Below are 24,140 nucleotides of genomic sequence, written 5' to 3' on the forward strand. Positions count from 1 at the left end.
GCAGGCGTCTTGGATGCTCTTGAAATTAAAAAAAAAGAAAACTAACTTGGGCTGAGTCTGGTGTCCCTGGTTAAAGGAGGGGCAGGTGGGAAGGGGGGGAGTAGGAAGGTGAAGTCACTTACCTCCATACATTCTCTAGCTTTTTATTTCATTTTGTCTTTGTATCACCCACCCACTCAGCACATAGCAGTCACTTAGGAAATGCCCGTTGATGAAATTGGAGTCATCCTTCTGAAATTGTACCAGAAATCAGAACAACTTTCCCAAATGCTGGTTAAAATCCGAATTGGGGGGAAAATTGTTGAAATGGGGCCCTTTCAGACCTTTTGCTTTAGCCTGTTGCTATTATTATTTGTTGAACATTTCCCTACTTTTCTGATAAGAGGGCTCTTGTATGAAAGATAGGTTCCCCACCCCTTGAGGCTGACATCCAAGTTAAGTAATGTGCTCTCATTCAAACAATAGCATCAGCTGCACAGGTTGGGGTGTGGGGGCGGAGGATTTTTTTAAATCTTCATTTAGGTAAATTTCTCACTGATAAAGCCTTAATGGAATTGAATTTCCAGAGGAATTTGAATGAAAAGTGGTGGTTTTCCTGAAGAAGGTGATGTCTAGCACACATGGAAATATCTAACATGTTAAAAAAAAAAAGGCAGGATGTAGGTACAGGTGGGGTCCAAAGGGGACCTACTGGAAGGGAGTCCCCCTTTCTTACACACATGTTACTCCAACAAGTGACAGTTTGGATCCAAGTTGACCTGGATTTTCTTTTCCTGTTCTAACACATTTGGGAAAAGCATCTTTAATGACTAGGTGGCTCAAGCATGAGGCTTGAAGCATGATAGATGGAGTCTAAATAGATTCCAGCAGCGATCTGTCTTCCGAACAGGCATCGTAATCAGAACAGTAATTCATCGGCAGACAGTGAGTAGATTGACTTGGGTTTTTTCTTTCAGCCTTGATGGCTAGCTTGCTTTTTCCATCTTCCCCAAACCTCAGTATATGGTAGGGTTTGCTGATTTTTGTGGCTGTTGTTTATTTGGTTTCTTATCTCAAGCCTCATGGTTTCCCTTCATTGGCCAACTGTCCTGCTTTTGGAGAACCCAGCCCTGTTTATTGCTTCTGGATCATTGTACCAGCTGTCTAGTATGCCTGGAATATACTTGCTCTCTTTCTCTCTGTCTCTCTCTCTCTGTCTCTCTGTGTCTCTGCCTCTCTCTGCCTCTCTCTGCCTCTCTCTGCCTCTCTCTGCCTCTCTCTGTCTCTCTCTGTCTCTCTCTCCATCTCTCTCCGTCTCTCTCCATCTCTCTCCCTGTCTCCCTCCCTTTCTCTCCCCCTTTCTCTCCCCTGTCCCTCTCCTCTCTCTGTCTGTCTCTCTCCCCAGCCCTTCCACCTCTGGCATTTGGAACCCCCTAGCTTCCTTCAAGACTCCACTCATGTATACATTTTGTATTGATTTCTTATGTATGTATCCCCCACCTCATGTCTAGCAAAATGTGAGCTTTCTGAGAACAAGACCTGCTTTCATTTTTTATCTTTGAATGCTCTGAGCTTAGCATGGATCCTGGTACATATGGTGCCTGCTCCATGAATGCTTGGGGAATTTAATCCATCTAATGTGGATCAAGGAGCCTCCCTCACATGTACTAGGGTACATGGACTACCCATGGAAGAGGATTTTTTTTTTCTTTCAGAGCCCTTGAAGACAGATGATCCCATGGTTTCCACAAGGATGATAGTGCCAGGTTATCTCTTGGCTTTGTTTGCATCTGTCTTAGTCCCTGACAGAGAATCTTAGTTCTGGGGAGGTGAATGATGAAGTGGGTCTTTACTCGATGAGAGGGTTGGGCTTGGAATCCCAGGGCCCAACTTCAAGTTTCAGCTCAGCCACCTCTTTGTAACTTAACCTGTCTGACCCTCGGTTTCCTCGTGGTGCTCAATGCCCTCTAAAGTCCATCTGACTCTAAGATCTCTGTTCCTATAAGCTGGGAACTGCATTTAGATGTTGGAAAGGGAATATAAAGACAAAAAGAAACTGTTCCTGCCCTCGGGGACCTTAGAACCACTGTTCCCTAGGCTAGAACTGAGATGATGTATTTGGTGGGAAAGGGTACTAAAAACACCACATCCATTATCTCACTCACTTTCCCGGAGCCTTAAGGAGTCCTGTATTCTCACAGCAGGGATCTTAGCTTTGCCAAGATCATTCACATTTGTGGCAAAGTGAGAGGCAGATTGAATTGAATGGAAGGTGGGCTTGATTTGGAGTCCAGACTCCCACAGTATCTTCCTATGTTTATGACCTTTTGTAAGTTACTTCACCTCTCGGGTCCTCAGTTTCCCCATCTGTAAAATGAGAGGGTTGGACCAGGCAGCCCCTAAGTTCTCTTCCAGTTCTCCATCTCTGGTCCCTTAAAAGCTCCCTTCTGGTTCTAGAGCAATGATTCTATATGCATGTGTGTGTGTGTGTGTGTGTGTGTGTATACACACATATGTATGTATATTTACATATAGACATATATGTGTGTCTCTATGCCCACTTTGGCATCTGAGTGGAGAATGGGTATAGAGGTCAAGCAACTTGCCCAAGGTTAGTGATAGATGCAAGGAATGGAGCCCAGATGGTCAGATTCCAAAATGATTGTTCTTTGCCATGTCCACCCCCATCCTCCCAACATACACACTATCTTTCAGATGAAATGATTTTTCTAAAGTTAAGCAGCTGGTAAGCTAGGATGTAAGTGTAATCCATCCAGGTCTTCTGGCTCCATTTCCATTATTTGCCTTTCTGTACTTCAGGGCTTCTTGATAGAAATCTACAGGAAAGAACCCTGGTTCTGGAATCAAGGACCTGGGTTCGGATCTTACTTTTCACATTGCCTGTGTGATCTTGGGCAAGACTCTTAAGCTTTCTGAGCCTTAACCTTAACCTCCCCAGCCCCCAGCGAGTTCCCCCTCTGTAAAATGAGGGAGTTAGACAAGAGGGTCCCTTTCAGATCTGGGGCCCTATCTTGCTACTTCAGTGAATCTATAATCTTAGCGATAGGGTTACTCCCTCCGCTCTTGTAGCTCATAATCTAGCTGAGTCCATTTGGCATTGTGTGTGTGTGTGTGTGTGTGTGTGTCCATGTCCGTCTGTCCTCTGAAAGTCCTACACATGGCATGGCATGAAAGGTGATCCTGGGCTCTCTAAGGCAAAGGCAGGAAAACAAAAGCTTTGGCAGCTGCTACCAAGATGAAAAGGCTGGGCTGGCTCTCATTAGAGGACCAGCCCAGATAAGTTAGTTCAGAGAGATATCATCACCCGGATGTTGGTCATTGACCGTTTTTGCCACAGTAACTGGTAATGTCCATCTCCATCAGTAAGAATACCAATGCCAGAGGCAGCATAAATCTTGGAAGAATTGAATGTTATACATATATATATCTATCTCCATATGCATCATATATATTCCCCTCACATACTACCAATTAGAGATTCATTTGGGTTAACAAGCTCTTCAGATGAAACCCGAAGAAAATGAAATTTAACAGGGAAGAATGTAGAATTAAGAAAAGAAGTTGTACAAGTGGAGAGTGGGAAGACCCAGAGGAGACTGTACTTTCCAACAATCAGTCAGTCAACTGGTATTTATTATTAACTTACGATGTACCAAGTATCATGCTGGGCTTTGGAACTCCAAATGGAAGAAAACTACTTACTTAGGGAAGTTACATTTTACTGGGAGAAGACAGCTCTTATATGTAAGAGTAAATATAATGTATCCTCAAAGTAATTACAAAGGGAGGAAAGCACTAATAACAGGGGAAATCAGGGAAGATCTCTAGGAGGAGGTGGCAAGATTCCATAAGCACTGATTTCGTTTGTAAATAAGGAGGATTAGAAGCTGTCTTCTCCCTGGAGCATAGCACTCATTCATTCAGCAAGTATTTGTTACTGTGTGCTGGGAACTGTGCCAACCTATGTTAATACCGAGGCAAAAATATAATATTCCCTGCCCTCAAGCAGCTTACATTCTATTGATGGGGAAACAACAGGCTTGGGAATAATTTAAATAGAAAATGATAAGGAGGTGATCAGGTTAGGTCTCCTGAAGGAGATGGTGTTTAAGCTGTGTTTTGAAGGAAGCTAGAGATTTTAAAAGTTGAGGAGGGGGAGGACATTCTAGGTATGGAGCACCACCTAGGCAAAAGTAGGGAGGTGGGAAATAAATGAAAAAGCATTTATTGAGCATTCAACTATATGGCAAGTACCGTACAAGGAGTGACAAGCAGCTTGTTTTAGCTGGATTGTAAAGTGCACAAAAGAGAATAACGTAAGTCTGCAAAGCTAGACTCAGGAGGCAGGCTAGCTTATGGGCATTTGAGTGGCTCACCAGCTTTATGGAAGCCAAGGTGGATATGTCGCAGCTGCTGAGAGTGCTGGCTCGGTCTTGGGTGGCATTATTAGAAGCCAAGTGTCCTGATCTCTGGAAGTAAGGGTCCTACCGCATTTGGCCAGGGCCAGGCCATACCTGGAATACTGTGTTTTTCCAGGTGCCACATTTTAGAAGGGATATTAATAAACTGTGGTGACTCCGGAAGGTTTTCTTTGTCACAAGGGAGGGTTTGGTCTGAAGGGGGTAAGGAATGATTGATATGATGATAAAGAGCATTAATAAAATGTATGAAAAATTATAAAGTAACAAAAAACCTTCATGATTTGAAATGGAATGTTCCCCCTGGGAAGATTAGGGACTCACAGAAGCTCTGTAAAATAGTGTTGGGAATAAGGGGGAACAGGCCTGCTTAGCATTTTTGAGGGATGCTGGCATTATAGGTAATCTAATGACTACCCTACATATAGCTCTGGTATACTTATGTTGGTCAGTCAATAAACATTTATTAAGTGCCTACTATGTGTCAGGCTCTATGCTAAGCTCTGGAGATACGAGGAAAAGGCAAAAGTCGGTACCTGCTTTTGGAGCCTGACCCTTGGGGGAGATAACATGCAAACAACTGTATACAAACAAGCTATATACAGGATAAATTAATGATGACAGAGGGCAGGCCCTGGAATTATGGGGGACTGGGGAGGACTTCTCTTTTAACTGGTACTTGAAGGGAACCAGGAAAGCCTGAAGGTAAGAGATGAGGAGGGAAAGGTATTCTAGGCATGGGGGATAGCCAGAAAAAATGCCCAGAGTCGGGAGAATGGAGTGTCTTGTTCAAGATACAGCCAGGAGGCCACTGTTGCTGGATCAGAGTATGTGACAGGGTATAAAGTGTAAGAAGGCTGGAAAGGTAGTTCAGTATAGTGGTTGGGGTACAACAGTTACTAGGAGCTTAGATGTGGAAGGGACTGGAGAGGTCATGTAGCTCAGCCTCCTTGTTTTACAGAGAAGGTCACTGAGGCACAGATTGGTGAATTGACTTTGCCTAAATTCACACAGTTTGTTAAGGAGTTGAACTTAGGTATCTTTTTTTTTTTTGGAAGTGACTTGCCCTGGGTCACACAGCTAGTATCTGAGGCCAAATTTGAACTCAGGTCCTTCTGACTGGTATATGGTAAGAATCAAATGACATAATGTATGTGCCTTGTGAACTATAAAGTGTGATAGAAATGTGAGTTATTATTGTTCTTTTTTCATCTTTTTTAATCAGCAAGCGTCTATTAAGCACCTACTATATACTAGGCACTATGCTAAGGGTTGGAGAATAGAAAGACAGAAATGTAACAGTCCCTTCCCTCAAGGAATTTTTGTTTGATTCAATACAACCAGCATCTATTAAGCACCTACTGTGTGCCAGGCACTGGACATAGAGAACCAAAAATATAACATTGCCTGCTCTCAAAGAGCTTACGTGTATGGGGGGAAAGAGGGGCAGGGAATATACACTTGTACAGAGAGAGGTGAATACAGAATATATGCAGCATAAATCCAAAGTAATTCCCGTATAGGGAGCAACTTGGAATAATCAGAAAAGATTTCACCTCCCTTTTCAGGGAGAGTCACAGCTTTCCAATTGCTCAGTTAGGTAGTGAGCAGAAACAAAATCCAGCCAGCGACAACAAAAACAAAGAGGGCAAAGTCTTGTTATTTAACTAAAAATGGTGATTTCAGTTGGAATGTAGCATCAGCAAATGAACTGTGCCCACAGGGACCCAGTGGGGGAAATAATGAGGAAATGTCTTCAGAGCCAGTTCAGGCAAAGGGTAATAACTATTGAGAATGAACTGTCTAAGAAAGAGATTCAAACCAAGAGTATAAATAAAGTTCAGCTTCAGCTAGATTTGTTTCTGGGTGGAAAAAAGATCCAGAGAATCCCCTTAGTGTCTGGGAGTCCTGGGGTTGAGAGGGTCCAGAGTTTGGTGCCTGGCTCCCTCCGCCTAACGTCTAAGCCACGGGAGATGCCATCAATGTTGGGCGTAATGTGGATGGGTTGAAGGAATAACGTTCTTGGCTCCTTTTCGGAAGGGGGCCAAGGGGAGCATTGGGGGACAGACCTTCAGTGGCAAAAAATCATGGGTTTTCAGCAGAGTTTTTCTCTCCTGATTTTTTCCTCTGTTTCATTTGTTCTACAAGCACTGATTTAAGTCCCATCATATTAAAGGAACCATGGCGTGTCTTTAGAGTCAAGAACAAAACAGTCAGAGGAGCATAAGGTTCTAAGGAACCTTAGGGGTCCATCTAGTCTAATTCTCTCATTTCACAGATGAGGTGACTAAGGCACAAACAGGTTGACTAACTTGTCCAGGTTCAGATCATAAGATCATAGAGCCAGAAGAGGCCATTAAGTCCAAGACTCTCTTATTTTAAAAGATGAGGAAACGGAGGCACAGAGAGATTATGGGACTGGCTCAGGACCATATAACTAGTGCCTGAGGTAAGATTTAAATCCAGATCTTTCTGTCCCCAGAAGCAATGTACTACTTGTGTCTCACCCTTTATGACCCTGTGGACCATAGTACATGATACTGTCCCTGTGGGATTTTCTTGGCAAAGGTACTGGAGTGGTCTGCCATTTCTTTCTCCAGTGGATTTAGGCAAACAGAGGTAAGTGACTTGTCCCGGATCACACAGCTAGTAAGTGTCTGAGGCTGGGTTTGAACCCAGGTCTTCCTGACTCCAGAATTAGCTGCCTCTAATGTACTACTACCATGCTGATAATAGAGCCAGGATTGGAATCTTGGTCTTCTGACTTCAAAACCAGCATTCTTTCCACTATACCATGCTGCCCTGAGCTGGGTGAGGTTCAGGGTGGAGACTGTGTTTTGCCTCTTTTTGTATCCCCAGCACTTGACAAAATGCCTGGTATACATTTGGTGCTTAATAGATTTTTATTGAATTGAATTGAACGTATATACAGATAAGTGAATACAAAGCAGAGATAAATACCAAATAACCTCTTCCCTTCCCCCACCACGTACCCTTTCACCGCTCCTCTGGACTGTCTCATCTTTATCTTTCTTCCTCTTTCCCCCACTTCCTTTGTCCTTGGCTTAGTGTGCCTTGACCATAAACAGAATGTTGTAGAGATGATTTTATCCAGTCCTCCCCTCCCCCACACGATTTTAGCTCATTTGCTCCATCTCCCCATTTTACAGGTCATAGCATCATAGATTCAGAGCTGGAAAGGTCTTTAGAGGTCTCCTAGATTGGTGCCCTCCCTCATTTTATAAATGGGGAAACTGAAGCACAAAGCCTCACCTAAGCTTTTACAGCCCTATACTGTTATCAAATTTCCCTTTCTGCTGTTTCTACCAAAGAATAATTTTGTACAAATTCTTCATCTTGACTTTTTTGCCCCATGTAAAAAAAAATCGTAGATTTAACAAACATCCTCTCAAATGAGCCCTTTCATACACACGGTGAAACTCAGAGGATTCTACAAGAAGCAGAGAGTGTCCACTGTGTGCAGGCTGCTTTTTTAGCTCTTTCTTGATCTTGAGACACACATACACACACGCCCCACACACAGATACTCGTCTGGCTTCAGTGTCCCTGAAACCTTGTGGTTAGATCTGATGGAGAGGCGGAGATTGGCACCTCAAAGAACCAAGAATGCTTCAAATGTGGAGAAGTTTCAAAAAGCCCAGTCGAGATTGGATTTTGTCTCTAAAGGACAGGTACCATTAAAAGGCATTAGCCTGGTTAGGCACCGAGGGCCAAGCAAAGGCTGCCATTCAGAAATAAATTATACATAATAAATTGGCCAGGGGAGGCTGAGAGCTGCCTTCCTGATTAGGTCCTAAGGGGGCAGAGATGGGCTAGGTGGAAAATAGGCCAGAAGGGAGGAAGAATAAGTCTTTGGCCACAGGGGGTCCTCTTACCCTTTTTGCTCAGCTCCACAGGTGTTAAAGTCCCTTTTGTGCAGGTCTCCAGGTCTCCCTGGAGCCTGCCTTTTTTTTTTTTTAATTTCACAGAAACAAGCAAAGAAAGTAGTTCCTGGCTAGAGCCCCCTTTCTCATTATTGTGAAATTGCCTGGGAGGCCCCTCTTCCCAACCCCTACAGACGCTGAATGGGCTTCAGGCTTTGATTGATTTACTGTTCATGGCTTCTAAAGGTTGTCTAAGGTCTGAGCTTACTATTTCCTGCTTTTTATATCTCCATCGCTTGGGTGCCTGGCACATACAGAGCCCTTAATAATTGCTTGTTGACTGACTGACTGAGGGTCTTTCATAGTTGGCTCTCTTCTACTGAGAGGAACTGTTCCCACCATGGACAGTGCCATACAGGGCAGTGCTGGTCCTTGCATCAGGACGTTGACTAGCAAACACGCATGTTGGAGAAAATGTTGGGTTGCAGAAAGCTGGACTAGTGATGATCTATTAAGGATAGGTCCCAGTTCTAGAGTTGAAAGGAACTTCAAAGACCATTTAGTCTAACCCTTGCATTATACAGATGAAGACCACAGGCCTAGAAAGGGTCATCAACTGGGCCAAAGTCACACAGAATAAGCCAAAGAGTAGGGAATTTAACCCAGTTCCCAACAATGGTGGCAGTTTTTTCCTTCTCTTATCTCCCTCTCTCTCTTCTCTCTTTCTATTTCCTGTCTAGATACTTCTTCTCTTTTCTCCCTATGCTATTTCATCGGGTGATCTTATCAGCTCTCAGGGATTCATTTATCATCTCTACATCCCGTGATTCTCAAATCTACTTATCTAGCCCTAAGCTCTTCAGGAGGAAGGCTAGGTGGTCAAGTGGACAAAGCTCTGGGCCTGGAGTCAGGAGAACCAGAATTCAAATCTGGCCTCAGGTACTTGCTAGCTGTGTGACCTTGAGCAAATCACTTCACCCTTTTTGCCTCAGTTTCCTCATCTGTAAAATGAGCCATAGAAAGAAATGGCAAACCACTCCAGTATCTCTGCCAAGAAAACCCCAAATGGGATCATGAAGGGTTGGACAGAACTGAACGAAGCAACCACAGCAACCTCGGCTGATCTCTAATCTCCCACCTACAACTGCCTATTGGGCATCTTGAACCAAATATCCTATAGACATTAAACTAAACATGTCTAGAACTTAACTTTCCCCACCAAGTCCTCCCCTCTTCCTAACTTTCCCATTACTGTGATGGATACCACCATCCTCCTAGTCCCTCAGGCTCAAAACCTGGGCATCATCCTTGACTCCTCACTCTCACCACCCCCTCCATCTCCCATATCCAATCTGTTGCCAAGTCACGTTGATTTGATCTTTGAAGTATCTCACGTACTTCTCCTGCCCTTCTATTCTGACCCTGCCACTTACCCTTGGGAACGCCCTCATCACCTCATGCCTGGATCATTGCCTTTATTTGCTAGGTGGTCTCCCTGCCATCTTCCTAAAGCTAAGGACTAATAAGTCATACACACAAGACACACACACACACACACACACACACACACACACACCCTCCCCCAACTCAATAAACTCCCTATCACCTCAAGGACCAAATATAAAATTCTCTGTTGTAGTGCTCAAAGCCCTTCATAACTTGATGACCTCTACCTTTCCCTTCTCCTTCTCCTTCTCCTTCTCCTTCTCCTTCTCCTTCTCCTTCTCCTTCTCCTTCTCCTTCTCCTTCTCCTTCTCCTTCTCCTTCTCCTTCTCCTTCTCCTTCTCCTTCTCCTTCTCCTTCTCCTTCTCCTTCTCCTTCTTCTTCTCCTTCTCCTTCTCCTTCTCCTTCTTCTTCTCCTTCTTCTTCTCCTCCTCCTCCTCCTCCTCCCCCCTGCCCTCCTCCTCCCCCCTCCCAGGATCACATAGCTACTAAATGCTAAGTGTCTGAGGTCAGATTTGAACTCAGGTCCTCCTGACTTTTCCTATCTTCTTACACCTTACCCCACTTCTATGTCATCTTTGATCCATTAGATTGTAAGTTTCTTGAGGGCAGCGATTGAGTTTTGCATCTTTTTTTTTTTTGTATCTCCATCACTTGCCTATCACGTAGTAAGTGCTTAATGAATATTTATTGTTTGATTGACCCATTGACACTGCTCTCCTTGTTCCTCCCACAAATCACACAATCTTCTGACTCAGTGTATTTTCATTAGCCATTTTCCAGGATTGGAATTCTTTCCATCTCCTCTACGATCCCACTGTCTGTGGGAAGCCTTTCCTGATCCCCCTCAAGAATTGAGTGCCTTCCAATTTATCTTGTATATAGTGTGTTTTTTACACAGTTGTTTGCATGTTGTATCCCTCATAAGACTGTAAGCTCCTAGCGAACCCAGAGCTTTTACCTTTCTTTGTATCCCTAGCACTTAGCACAGTGCCTGGCCCATAATAGGCACTTAATAAATGTTTATTGAATGAGTGACATATAAATTCTTACCGTATTCTTACCGTAACTTGGTGAAATTAGAAGTTGGGAGGGAGGGGGGTGTGAATCTAACAATCCCTGTTTCTCTTAACATCTTTCAGACTCCCAGAAAGGCGATACAGAGAGGGGATCTTAAATTTTTGAGGGACAACTAGGTATTCAGATTTCTTGTCTGTTGCAATATCAAGGAAGTAATTATTCTGCCCACCCCCAGAGGCAAGGTGGTTTACTTGGACGATCATAATATCAGAAATCTAAATCTGGGAGGGACCTAAAAGGTCATCTCACCTAAGCTCCTGTCATTTTACAGATAAGGAGACAGTGGCTCATAGGGTTTGAGTGACTTGTCCCTGGTTGTACATAGTAAAAAGTGAACTAAGCCACTCTGACTAATTTGTGTTTGAATCTTGGCTCATCCAGTTGACCAGGTGGACAAGGAGATTTCACTTGTCTGGGCCTCAGTGGGAATGGCCACTGAAGGTCCAGTCCTGGGAGCAGTCTCACCAAAGGGCTTGCTGTCAGGACTGGCCTTCCTTAGCCAGTACTCCCTCCCTCCCTTCCCACCCCCCATTTTTTACACTCATATAGGATAAGGACCTTAAATCCCATGATCCTATATTCTCATCAAGTCAGTTCTTCAATCAGGCCTGACCTTTACTCCGCTCTCTTCTCTCTATAAGTATTTTCTTTTTTGCCAGGGTAAAGTCAACATTATCAGAGGGGCATGAGTTTGTAATTATAGGTTTTGGCTTGAAGTGATTTTAACTGAAAAGTAATTTTCACAGTGAAAATGGCAGGTTGTACAGGAAAAGGCACAAAGTGGGAGAGTTGTGTGTGTTCCTGACATCCCATACCAATGCATATTACAAGTGGAATTGAAATTGTATTTCACAAGGGCCTCAGTAACTTTAGCTTCACTAGGAGATGGAAGATTCCCTAGAGATTACCTTTGTGTGCTTTTGGAAGCCTTTTGGGCATGGAGGAAGGGGTGGTCAAAGGTAGAAAACAATCCCAAACTCAACTTGGAGCTACTGGTTCTGTATTTGGGGATTCAGTGGCGATGGAAGCATAGCATTTTTATTATCCATTTTGGTGCTGGGAGGGATTTGAAATGCTCTTGACTCTTGGCCTTTAACTGATGAAGAGCAGAGGTGTCAAACAAAGGGCTGGTGAGGTGCCAACCATGTGGTTCTGATCTGATTTTAATGTATTGATGTATTAATAAATTAAAAAGAAACAGATAAACGTGTGTGGTTTTTCCTAAGTCAATATATAGCCCACAGGGATCATTATGTGTGGTTTAGTGGTCCTTGTTTCAATTTGAGGTTGACACCATGGTGTAGACACCCCTAGGCAGCATGGTGTAATAAATAGCCTTCAGTTCTTGGAGTCCGGAATACCTGGTTCAAATCTTGCCTCTGATACTTAATGTCTAGAAGTCTCAGTTTCCTCATCTGTCAAATAAGATTGGACTCATTGACTTCTAAGGTCCTTTCCAGTTCTAAATCTCTGATCCTATGATCTCATTCTATTGTTACTCACCTAACGATGAACTTGGCTTTAATGGACACCGTACTTATGAGGGCGATTGATCCCAGGCTTATTTTAGACACTATAATTATTGAGAAATACACATAAGCAAGAGGCCATAACGATGGGGGAGAGGGTAATTTTGATTCCACTTCTTTTCCCCTTTAGCCTCTGGGTTCTCTCTTATGAGGAGACATTTTTCACATGCATCCTATCACATGGCAATAAAGTCCTCCTATCATGACGTATTTCTTAGACCTCTATTGATCATTCCACATCCTTTAGCATCTTTTTTTTTCCTTCTATGCCTCTGGGTAAAAGAATATAAAGGCTCTTTAAGAAGACAGAGGTGGTAGAAATTTTCCATTCTGGTGGCAGACACCATGCCTAATTCTACATGTTTGACTCTCTGGGGTGCTCACATATTTAATAAAAAAAAAATACCCATGGTCTGAGGATCATGAGTTCATAATGATCATAAATAGACTAATCCCGGTCCTTTTTAAAGTGATTTTTTTTAAATTGTAAAGGTCATAAGACTTTTCTTTTACCGTTCAGAGTCATGAAGCTGCCTTATCTCTACAGGAATCTCTTGTTCCTTACCTCAGACCTACAGAGATTTTTTAAAACATTTCAGTTATAATAGGACAGTGCTTCATTTTCTCCAATTGCACAGAAAGTATCTTTTAAAAGGGAAAAAAAGTCTCTAATGTGTTTTCTGAAAGTCTTCCTAAACTGAGTTCACTATAGCATATATTATGCAAATGAGCCAACCTTTTAGATTATGATTTTTTTTTTGCTTGAAAAAGTAACCATGGTGCACTGGAAGGCTCTTTGCTCAATGGCGTCTCCTCCTCCCCCTTTCCTCTCTCTCCCTTTATCTCTCCCCATTTTATTGCCCCTTTTACTCACTCTCCTCCCCTCCCCTCCCCTCTCCTCCCCTCTCCTCCCCTCCCCTCCCCTCCCCTTCCCTCCCCTCCCCTCCCCTCCCCTCCCCTCCTCTCCTCTTTCCCCATCTTATTTCCCCCTTTGCCTCTCTTCTTCTTCCCCTTCCTCTCCAGCCTCCCTATCTCATCATCCCTCTCATCTCCCCTCCCATTTTCTTTCACCCCTTTTGATCTAGGCTTATCTTTCTCCACCTTCCCCCCTCCCTCCCCCTTTCTCCCCTGTTCACCTTTTCTCTCTGCCTCTCATTTTCTTTCTTCTTCTTACCCTCTTTCTCTCTACCTTTTCCTCTGTCTTCCTTTCCCCCATACCTTTCTCTCTTTTTCGCCCTTTCTTTTTCTCTCTATCTTCTCTCTCCCTTCCTTTTTTGTCCTCAATTCCTCTGTGTTCCTTTTCTTACCCTCCCTCTCTCGCCTTTCTCTCTTTCATTCCCTCAACTGCCTCTTTTTCCTCTCCTTTACCTCTCTCCCTTGTCCATTCCCCATCTCTTTTCTTCTTCCTCTGCCCTTCTCTTTCTCTCTTTTTTCTTCCTTTCTCTCTCTCCCTCCCTCTGTCTTCTCTTCTCTCATTCCTTTCTTTTTTCTCTTCTCCTCCTGCTCCTCTCTCTGTGTGTGTCTCTCTCTTCCTCCCTTCGTCCTTCTCTCTCCCCCTTCCCCAATTTAACTTCAACAAGGAATTATAAGCAACACTTTAGAGGTTCATGAATCCATTTAGTTTAGAAGTTAATGAAACTTAGTGGGTTTAAAAATAATGAATATTTAATAAGACAGAAATTGAAAGACATAAACAGTGTTGGTAACAACAAAGTATAGTGAATAAGGTTTTACCAGTTGCTGTCAGAGGCTCCATAGTTCATCGTCTGGCCTATCAAGTGGCTTAAAACCCACTCTTGGAAATCTTAGTATAGTTAGAAACTGAATTTTGGAAGATAAAGTGAGGGTTCCAACTGTGTTGACTGTCTACTGTCTTCATCAGATTTTTCTGGCCTCAAATCTCCCAGAGATCTGTGCTATAAACTCAGTTTCCTGCAGTCGAAGGCAGGAATTAGTTACTTTGCCAAGTGATATTACAGACTTTTTAAAAACAATATATCTATTCTAATTTTAAAGAGTGACTTTGGAAAAAAAATAAGCAAATACATTTGAATGTTATATTTAGTGTATTTATATTGAATATGTCCAAATGCCACCAACTTGTAATAATGCCTTCCATTTCCTCCTAAACTGCACTGTCTACAGGTTCACACCCCCATCACCATTAGTGTGGTATTATAGAAAAAGACTGGGTTTGGAGTCTGGGGGCCTGGGTTCAAATTCTGGCCCTGCTTCCCTCCTTTCCATGTGAATTGTTTCCTCATCTGTAATAAGGGAATAATAATAGCACCTCCCTCAAAGGATTGTAGAGTATCAGATTAATTAATCTGGGTGGTTGGTGGCCTTTGTTGGGGTCAGGGTCCAGTGTGTCCAAGTGTGGCTCATCAGACCAATGCGTGCTTAGAAGGCTTTTCCATGGGTCGGGCAAGCATAGTCCACATGAACATTTGGAGTGGAGATAGCTCTAAATTTGGGTAGAGCACTTGGTGTGGGTTCTCCGATTAATGGAAACAATGAATCCCCTGAAGTGGGCACATGTATTCCAATTCACACTATTTGAAGTTATAATTATGTTAAAATGTGGTGCTTGGTTCCTGCCCAATGGAAATATGCAATGCAAATTAAAATAATGCCACCACTTCAGGCTTCTTTATTCACACTAATTGGGACTTAGCTAGATAATCGTGAATATTATTATCATTATTATGACTGTCTTTTCTGGAGTTCATATAGAAATGGTCCTGGGCCTGGTCATTGTTGTTATTATGTGGCCTCTGAGTCAGGATGATTTGGGATCAAGTCCCAAGTCTGATACACAATGGCCGTGGGACCTTGGGTGGGTCCCAATCTCTCAGAGCTCCAGATTCTCTGAGACTACAAATTACAGAATTGCTACTTATCCGTATTGGTAGTGAGAGTGTCCTCCACCAGGGAACTTCTATACAGATGGAATCACAAATTGGGACCACTGAAATGAAAATATTAACATTAGTAGTAGTAGTAATGATGATGATGATGATAATTCTCTGATCATATAAACCAGTTGCCAGCAATCTATTCCTTATCTTGACATCCACACAAAGTTCCCTTTATTCTACTGTAAATGTACTCCCCTGGAACCTCACTTAACTCTATCAATATTCATTCCTTTCCTTTATTATCACAGTCTAGAAAAAATGGCTCATACCCTGTAGAACAGCCCTTCACTGGGTCAGGGAGTTCCCAACCTAGCTAGCCCCAAAACATAGCTCAAATATTGGGAAATGGAAGGAAAATGGAAGAAGCGAGAGGTTCAGAGCTGCTGGCAATAGCAAAGGACTCAATTTCTTCCCTCCCTTTTCAACACTGTGTGCTTTCTCCCCCCCCCCCCTCTCTCTCTCTCTCTCTCTCTCTCTCTCTCTCTCTCTCTCTCTCTCTCTGCTGGCAGTCAAGTAGAACTTGGCTTCCCATCCCAGCATTGGATCGTTAAGTGGATGGGCCCTTCTCCCACTGTTGGCAATCAATACATGCTAATGTAGTAGTAAACAAATGGTTTGCTTTAGGATTTGCCTGTGTGGTGATTTGGTAGGTGAAGAGTGGACTGCCATGACCATTTTTGTGTTCCTTTCTGGAAAACGGGCAAGCTGCCAAGAATTGAGAGCCCTCCTGGGAAATGATGAGTAGCATTTTGGAAGTTTGATTAACATAACATTTAGAAATTTACTGTTTTTTTGTTTTGTTTTGTTTTGAATATGTCTCTGTGTGTAGGGGAAAGACACGGAACCAAATGCAGTCCAACCGATTGAGTCCTCGACATTAATTCATTCGGATTTGACATCTGTTTATGCTACCGTAGTCCTGAACAGGACAGTTCTGTTCTTGGGAACTGGAGATGGACAGTTACTCAAGGTTGGTACTCACTCAGTGATTTCCTTTGCCTCTTTTATTTATTTATTTATTTAAAAAATTTTTAATTATTTAATTTTAATAAATAGCACAGGCCTTTATTTTGTAGCTAGGCTGGATACAAGGGGAAGATCAAAAGAAGCATGTTACCTCTCAATTTAACTGTGACGTGGGTATTTTTTTGTTGTTGTTTTTTGGTGGGGGTGGGGAGAGATAGTATTATTATCATTACTTCTCCACAAATAAGCCAGTTGTTTTCCTAGAGTACACAGAACACCAGGGAGAATAGTGAGAAAGAAGTTCAGAAACCCTCCATGTACCAACTCCAATATGTATTCAGTAAGGCAGGGTCTTTTCTCTTGAGGGCTTCTAAGATATTTTCACTTCATTACTCACATAATCCCTGTGTGAGGTAAATGGGGGACTGGTCCCAACTCTGTCACTGACTCACAATTTTCTAAGTCTTTTAACCTTTCCCTTTCATCTCCTGGATAATGGAGACGTATTATGTACCTGAATTATCTTTCCCTCATAGGGATGATGGATTATAGGGCTTTAACAGAAGAAGAATCAGGTGATCCCTCTCTTCCGCCCACTCTCTCCCCATGGAGGGTGAATTTCACAGCCCCTTTTCCTAAAACATACCAGAAAGCTCTTATGGAGCTCAGAATCTCAAAAACCCTGCATAGGATGGATTTAACGTACAGAAAGGGGCCGATGTGGTGTAGTAGACAGAGGGCCACCCTCAGAGTCAGGAAGACATGTTCCTGGGCAAAGTCCCTTGGTCCCTTGGTGCCTAACACAACTATTTAAGAGTATAAGTAGCTGATGAGTAGCCCATGTGTATGGGTGGAGGCAGGATCTACTGTGAAGCTCCCCAGAATGGTGAAATCAGAGATACTGACCCCCACCCCAATATATATATATATATATATGTATATGTATATGTATACGTATATATATGTATATGTATATATATAAATATATATATATGTATATGTATATATTATATATATATATATATATTACATATATATATGTATGAACAAGTAATATTTATTCTATGACAAAAGTTTGAGAAGTTGACTGACTAGCCCATAATTATGTAGTCATCATTGTTTCCGTAATCAGAATTCAGATCGGCATCATCGGTAAACACCAAATAGCTACTCCATGTGAGTCATAGTGGCCTAAAGAGCTAGGAATGCAAACCAGGCTTTTGCCTTCTAGCCCAGTACTCCTAAAGTCTCTTAGTGCAGGCTGCATTTTTACTCTAAACTTGTAACTCTTAGTTTAGAATTCTGCTTTGGCTATTGTCACATCTTGTTTCTTCCCGATATTAGATTCTAAGCTTGTTAAGGGCAGATACTATCTATGCCTTATCTCCTCTTAGCCTTTCCAACCTATAGAAAGTGCGTGATGGGGAATCTATAATGGCTGTATTATAGGAGTTGAGAGACAGGAATGATCTATCGCAGCACAGTAAGGAGGTCAAGAAAGGCCCCAAGGGCATAGGGAATTATAGATTCAGTATCCCCAGCATCTAACACAGTATCTAGAATACTGAGACTTAATCCATGTTTAGCGAATTAAATTTAATTCAGTGTTTTGAATATCCCTTTTCAAAAGTGATCTACTACTTCTATAGAATATAAGCTCCCTGAAGGCAGGGACTCTTTCATCTTATGTCTGTATGGTCAGCACCTAGGACAGTGTCTGGTACGTAACTAGCACTCATGTAGTTGCCTTGAGGCTTTGCAAAGCACATTAATTCATTTTATCGTAGAGGGCTCTTTATAAGTCCTGGTTAATTGATCTTAGGGAAGTCGTTTTTACTTCTCTGAGACTCAGTTTCCTTATCTGGGTGAAGAAGCTGCCTTAGATTATCTTTAAACTAGGAGTTTAGTTCATTACTAATAAATTTAAAATTCTGTGATTTTTATACCATGCTATGTCAACCCCCTACTCCAACCAGCCTGTTTTCTTCCTGTTTTCTGAATGGAGAAGCCTTATTCATTCTCATTTGTATATCTTTGCTCATGTGGCCTGAGCTGCCTTCCTCCTCTCTGTCAAAACAAATCCCCCTACCTGTTCAGCTTCAGTCCCACCTTCTCACTCTAACCTTAGGTGATTGCACCTGCCCTGCAATTCTACTCCAGGCTGGGCCACTCATTTTAGACCCATACCGCCTTACGCTGTCATGGAAGACAAAAACAATCGGTCTCCTCAGACTACGTGGTCATAGCCGTGATAGAAGTGGTGCTGTCTTCATCTATATATTTCTCATTGGCCTTCTTTGAAAATGAAGGGCAGACAACAGTCTCTCTGCCTGAGAAAGTCCTATGAAGTTCTCAACAAATATTTGCTGATTTGTCTTTTGTTTCTTTTGAGGAAGCCTTATTAATATGGGTGGAACTTGTATCTTATATATAGATGCAGATCCTGAAGCTTTGGATTCAAATTCTGGCTCTGCAAACTTGGTAGCTGTGTGACTTTAAGCAAGTCATCTAACCACTCTGAACCTCCCTTTACTCCTTCTGTAAAAATACAGGGAGTTATAGACTCATAAGGGTTACACGTCATCTGGTAATCCAGTCTCCTTGTTTTACAGATGAGGAACTAACACCCAGAGAGGTGATTTACTTCATGTCACACAGCTAATATGTGGCAGGACTGGATTCAAACCCACAGCTTCTGAATTCATATCTAATATAATTTCCATGATACCAAAATGACCTCTGAGGGCCCTTCTTGTTCTAATCCAGGGGTGCCTGAGGCAGGTTCCCTACCCTTGTATCTATGACCTTCTGATCTCCCTCCCCCAAGGCCAATTTCAACACTTCCATATACCCTCTCCAAGAGTGATTATGACCCAGCCCTTAGCAGCTTCCGGTCAACTTGCTGATAAGCTTTCCAAATCCTAGCTAGCCTGGTCCTTAGACATAGGCTACACAGTCTATCACTGACTCTTTCCAGCCTGAAAGGGCTGTTAAAGAAATAATCTAATAACATGAAGAATTGTACTTAGGCACAAGTCTTTATTGCTGCTTAATTTAGCATGAAATCTCCTTATAACCTTTTCGTACCTGCCAGAATTGGTGCTCTGACAACATAGCCTTCAAAAACCCAGGGTCACCACCATACCATGATGAGGCATCAGAGAAGGGTTTTAGCAGTTATATAGTTTATCATTTTTGTGGGGCTAGATCCATCCCCAAAGGGCTTGTAAATAACTGAGTTCAAATCCTGACTCTGATACTTAATAGCTGTGTGATCATGGCTAAGTGACTATGAATTTATTTAAACATCTATCAAATAGGGCCAATAATGGCAGTGTTCTTGTGAGGCTCAGTGGGTTCATGTATGTGCAAGTACTTTGTAGAAACGCTATGTAAATTTCAGTTATTGATATTCTTACCACCGCATCCTCAATTCTCCTTGACAAAGAGGTGACGACAATTTGTAGCCAAATCTGATCCGTGAACTGGGCAACCATCTCAGGGCTTCCTCAACAATGACATTTTAAAATATGAGCATTTGTAATCTAATCTTTTGATATCACTTCCCCTAAAATTCTCATTTCAGAGTCAGAAATCTATGCCCCACCACCATTACCAAAGTTCAGTTCTGATGCTCCACCTAGGCTACAGTTTCTTCCGGGTCCAGCCAAATTAGAAAGGCTTTGAAACCAGACCACATGACAGCTTTCATCTGTCATCTGAAAGAAACAAGCCTGGCTGAGTTCCAAAAGGCTCATAACTGGAAGGGACATCGATTGATAAGATTTTTTTTCTCTTGGCCACAACAATTCTTAGTATTGCCTACAAAGTTGTAGTAGAAGGCTTGCAATCGGCATTGGTGGAAGAGGTCCCCAAACTGATAAAATTAGAGATCCTGTAAGTATAGTTGTAGGAAAAAGTGAAAAAAAAATATGGTGTATACAGTGTAGAAAAGTGTAGGAAAAGAGTGCTAGATTTTGAGTCAGAAGTTGTTCAAGTGTTTTCAGTCATGACCTACTCTTCAGGACTCCATTTTGGGTTTTTTTTTTTTTGGCAAAGATACTGGAGTGGTTTTTCATTTCCTCTTCCAGCTCATTTTTACAGATGAAGAAACTGAGGCAAAGAGGGTTAGGTGACTTGCCCAGGGTCACACAGCTAATAAGTGTCTGAGGCCAGATCTGAACTCAGGAAGTTAAGTCTTCCTGACTTCAGGCCCAGTACTCTATTCATTGTACTACCTAGCTGCCCTCTGGAGTCAGAAGACTTGATTTCAAATCCTGTATCTTCCAGTTATCAGTTGTGTGGCCTAAAATGAGAAGTTTGTACCACGTAATAATGATAACAACAACTAGCTTTGATACAGAACTTCAAGGCTATCAAAATGCTTTACAAATATTATTTCATTTTGTCCTTACAGCATCCCTGGGAGATAGGTATTATTATTATCATCCACACTTTACAGATGAGAAAATTGAGGTGGAGGGGGGAGGTTAAGTCACTTAGCTAGGGTCACATGGCTGGGAGGACACTTGGAGTCTTGGAATTGAGCACTGAATCCACTCAGCTGCCTAGCTGCCTGAATGCCCTCTGAGGTAAATCCTACTGGGCTTTACAGGAACAGTCCAACGAAGAACATTTTGACAGTTTCCCCAAGCCAATCCACTTGTTAAAGATTGAATTTGAAGTTAACCAATGTGCCACCAAAAATACAGTAAGAGATTTTATACACAGAGAGCTCTGACTCTGTTTTCCTGGGGAGGGAGAGAGATGAGGCTTAGGCACAGGTCTGGGGTGCTGTAGAGGGGGATGGCAGAAGGAAGCCGACTGATGAGGTCTCTTGAAATCCCTCTCTTCCCTTCATTGGAAGCTACCAGAGGTCATTTCAGAGCCTATCATTGAGGATTTCCTATTAGAGACAGATTATGGTTGTTGAAGATGTAATCCGGTCCTGTGTCTTTTCCTGGCTTAGCCGAAGCATGTTTATCGCTCATGTACACCGGGAGAGAATCTTACCGTGGACATACACAGACACTGCCAATCTCGTAACTAAGCTTGCCTACCAAGTGGAATGCGACTGACCGATTTATAGTCTTACAGCTGGGCAGAGGAGAGAAAGCAAGAACTGAGGGTGGTCCAGAGTGGGAAGATGAATGGGGGGGGTGTGGTACAAAGTTAGGAGATTGATGAAGTTATGGTTACTGGGGCACAGAGACTGGAGAATTGTAGAGATGATTGCTTAAGGATGAGCAGGCACTTCCCATTGTCCTGCCTAGAGACAGAATTTTCCCTTGAGAACTTATGTCCTCATGATTTCTTTGCGTTAGTCGGTCCACAAGTCTTTGCAGTGATAGAAATCTCTGTAGAACAGGAAGTGGTCTTCTTCTTTGGTTACTCTTCTTCCCCATCCCCAGACCTCCAATTCCTGCTTTTCAAATTCCTTTTATGTGTCCTTTCCCCCTATTAGACTACAGGGTCATTGAGGGCAGGAACTGTCTTTATTTTTCTTATCTCCTTGCTAGTAACATATGTCTCCCTAGGTTTTATACTTGCTCCTTATGTTTTAGTCCATTTTGTTTTTCAGTTGTGTCCAACTCTTCATGACCCCATTTAGGGCTTTCTTGGCAAAGATACTGGAGAGGTTTGCCATTTCTTTCTCTAGCTCATTTTACAGATGAGGAAACTGAGGCCAACAGGGTTAAGTGACCTGTCCAGGGTCACACAGCTAGTAAGTGTCTGAGGATGGATTTGAACTCAGAAAGATAAGCCTTCTTGACTCTAAGCCCAGAACAAGTAATAAATGTTTGCCTTGACTTGCATTGTGTCATGGACCTTTTTGGCAGTCTGGACCCTTTCTCAGAGTATGTTTTTAAAATGCAAAGGATTACCTGAAAATGTTTTGCATGATTTCATATGTATAATTGATATATTGCTTGCCTTCTCAATGAGTTAGGGAAGGATTAGAGGGAGGGAGTGAATTAGGAACTCAAAATTTTAAAAAATGAATACCGAAAATAATAAATTTATTTTTAAAAAGAATAAAATACATAGAATTACAAAGGAAACTAGTTATACTGCAATACAGTTATCAAAATATGTGAAAATGCAAAATCCCAACAACAAAGCACCTAGACCCTAGGCTTAGAACCTCCGAAGTCTAGAAGCATAGCCAAATGAGATAAACTGGTGATTCCTAACCAAGATTCTCCCTTCTTCTCAGTATCACTTGCCCTCTTCCTGGGGGCCATCTCCAGTCGTCCTGATCTATATCTCCCCACTGGACCCAGATGGCTCTGGAGGAGAAAGTGAGGCTGGTGACTTGGCACAGTCCTGCCTCACTTCAATCCAATTCACTTGCATGTCACGGCATCACCTCCCTGATGTCATGGTCGTCTTCAAGAAGGAAGGACGAACAACAACAACCGCCCCCCCTCCAAGTTAACATGGAACCATCATTTCTAGGAGGATAAGGCCTCAGAAAAGGGTTTAATCTGGTAGCCTGGGAGATTTTAGGGAACCATCTGGGTATGGAGAAATGGCTTCCTGAGTTCTGGGTACTAGGGCTCATGAGAAGTTGGGTTTTTTAAGTCGTCTGCAATGTTGACTGATGAGGTAATTCCTGTGTTTGACCTCCAGAGCCTAAGAACATCTCAGAACTGACTGAGAATGGCATGGGAGCGAGTTCCCCTTCCCTGGAAGCTGTTCAGATTCTAGATGACCATTTGTTGGTTATGTACCAATGGCACTAACTATTTGGATAAAAGTTGAGGCACTATGCTTTCAGTGTTCTTTCAAATCTAAAAAATTCTGTGCGTCTGCAAAGTAATTAATGTAGTGATCCCCCTTGTCCACTATTTTCAAACTCCTTTTCAATTCCCAATTGACAAGCATTTTATTAAGGATTTATTACATGCCAGGCATGCACAGGAAAGATAAAACTATGCTCCTGATCTTAAGGAGCTCAAATTCTGATGGAGGAAGACAACACGCAAACAACTGTGTAAAAATAAGATGTACACAAGATTGAAAGAAATCTCAGAGGGGAGGCACTAGCAATAAGAGGTAGCAGGAAAACCTTCTTTTAGAACATGGGCTTTTAGCTGAGGAGGCAGAGATGTGGAAGGAGAGTATTTTAATAAAACCATTAGCAAGGAGGAACTATGTAATCATGGACGAGTCACTTAACATCTCTAAGCATCAGTGTCCCCATCTGTAAAATGGGTCTAATCATACCTGCAGTGTCTGCTTTTTAGTGTTGTTAGGTTGAAATGAGCTAATACATGTATGTACCCTTAAAGGATCAGTGGATTGTAGCTCCTTGGCCATCTTCTTCCTCTCCTATGACTGTCTATCACTAGTAATGGTGATAGCTGGTAATTGATGCTGTGTTTATCACTGGAAGTAAAAAAAAGAACCTCAAGGTACAGGAATAATGATAGAGAAGAAAACTTGGGACTATCCACAAATTGGATAATTGTTCCCTAAATGATCAAAATCTGGGTGCACTTGGCCACATATGTGGGAGTCTCTGCTTCTTTGGATCAGTGGTTAGAAAGAGTTTTCACCCAACTTCTGTTCTCCCCAAATTCTGACTGTCCTTTGAATATGAAATGTGATGGAGCTTTGATGAAAATTTGGTGCCACTTCAAAGCAGAAGATTTTTGAGCATTAGCTGAGATATCAGATGACTTTTTCACTTGTAAGTGGGTGGGAAAGGCAACTGTGTCCAACAGCATTATCTTTAAAACCTGGATCAGGGAAAGAAAGGAAGCCTAGTCAGAATGTTAAGAGTTCTTTCTTTGCTTAGTTGCTGCCTCTATCACCGGTCACTCTGGGTGGGACGATTCTGGAAGCTGCTACAGCATTAGAGGTGGAAGAGACCTTAGAGGTGAGGCTATGGCACTT

The 24,140-nt window shown here is 42.4% G+C and overlaps 1 protein-coding gene across 2 annotated transcripts in view; it reads left to right on the forward strand.

The window, feature by feature from the left end:
* The window catches only part of PLXNC1 (plexin C1), a 229,315-nt gene that overhangs the window by 4,107 nt on the left and 201,068 nt on the right, over window positions 1–24,140 (forward strand). For both annotated transcript variants that reach the window (XM_021006436.2, XM_021006435.2), the window contains exon 2: window positions 16,102–16,242. In XM_021006436.2, coding sequence (XP_020862095.1) covers window positions 16,102–16,242 — 141 coding nt within the window. The remainder of the gene's footprint in view (window positions 1–16,101; window positions 16,243–24,140) is intronic.

Source organism: Phascolarctos cinereus, unplaced genomic scaffold, assembly GCF_003287225.1.
Source record: "Phascolarctos cinereus isolate Bilbo 61053 unplaced genomic scaffold, phaCin_HiC Scaffold_1;HRSCAF=81, whole genome shotgun sequence".
In the NCBI taxonomy this organism is placed as follows: domain Eukaryota; kingdom Metazoa; phylum Chordata; class Mammalia; order Diprotodontia; family Phascolarctidae; genus Phascolarctos; species Phascolarctos cinereus.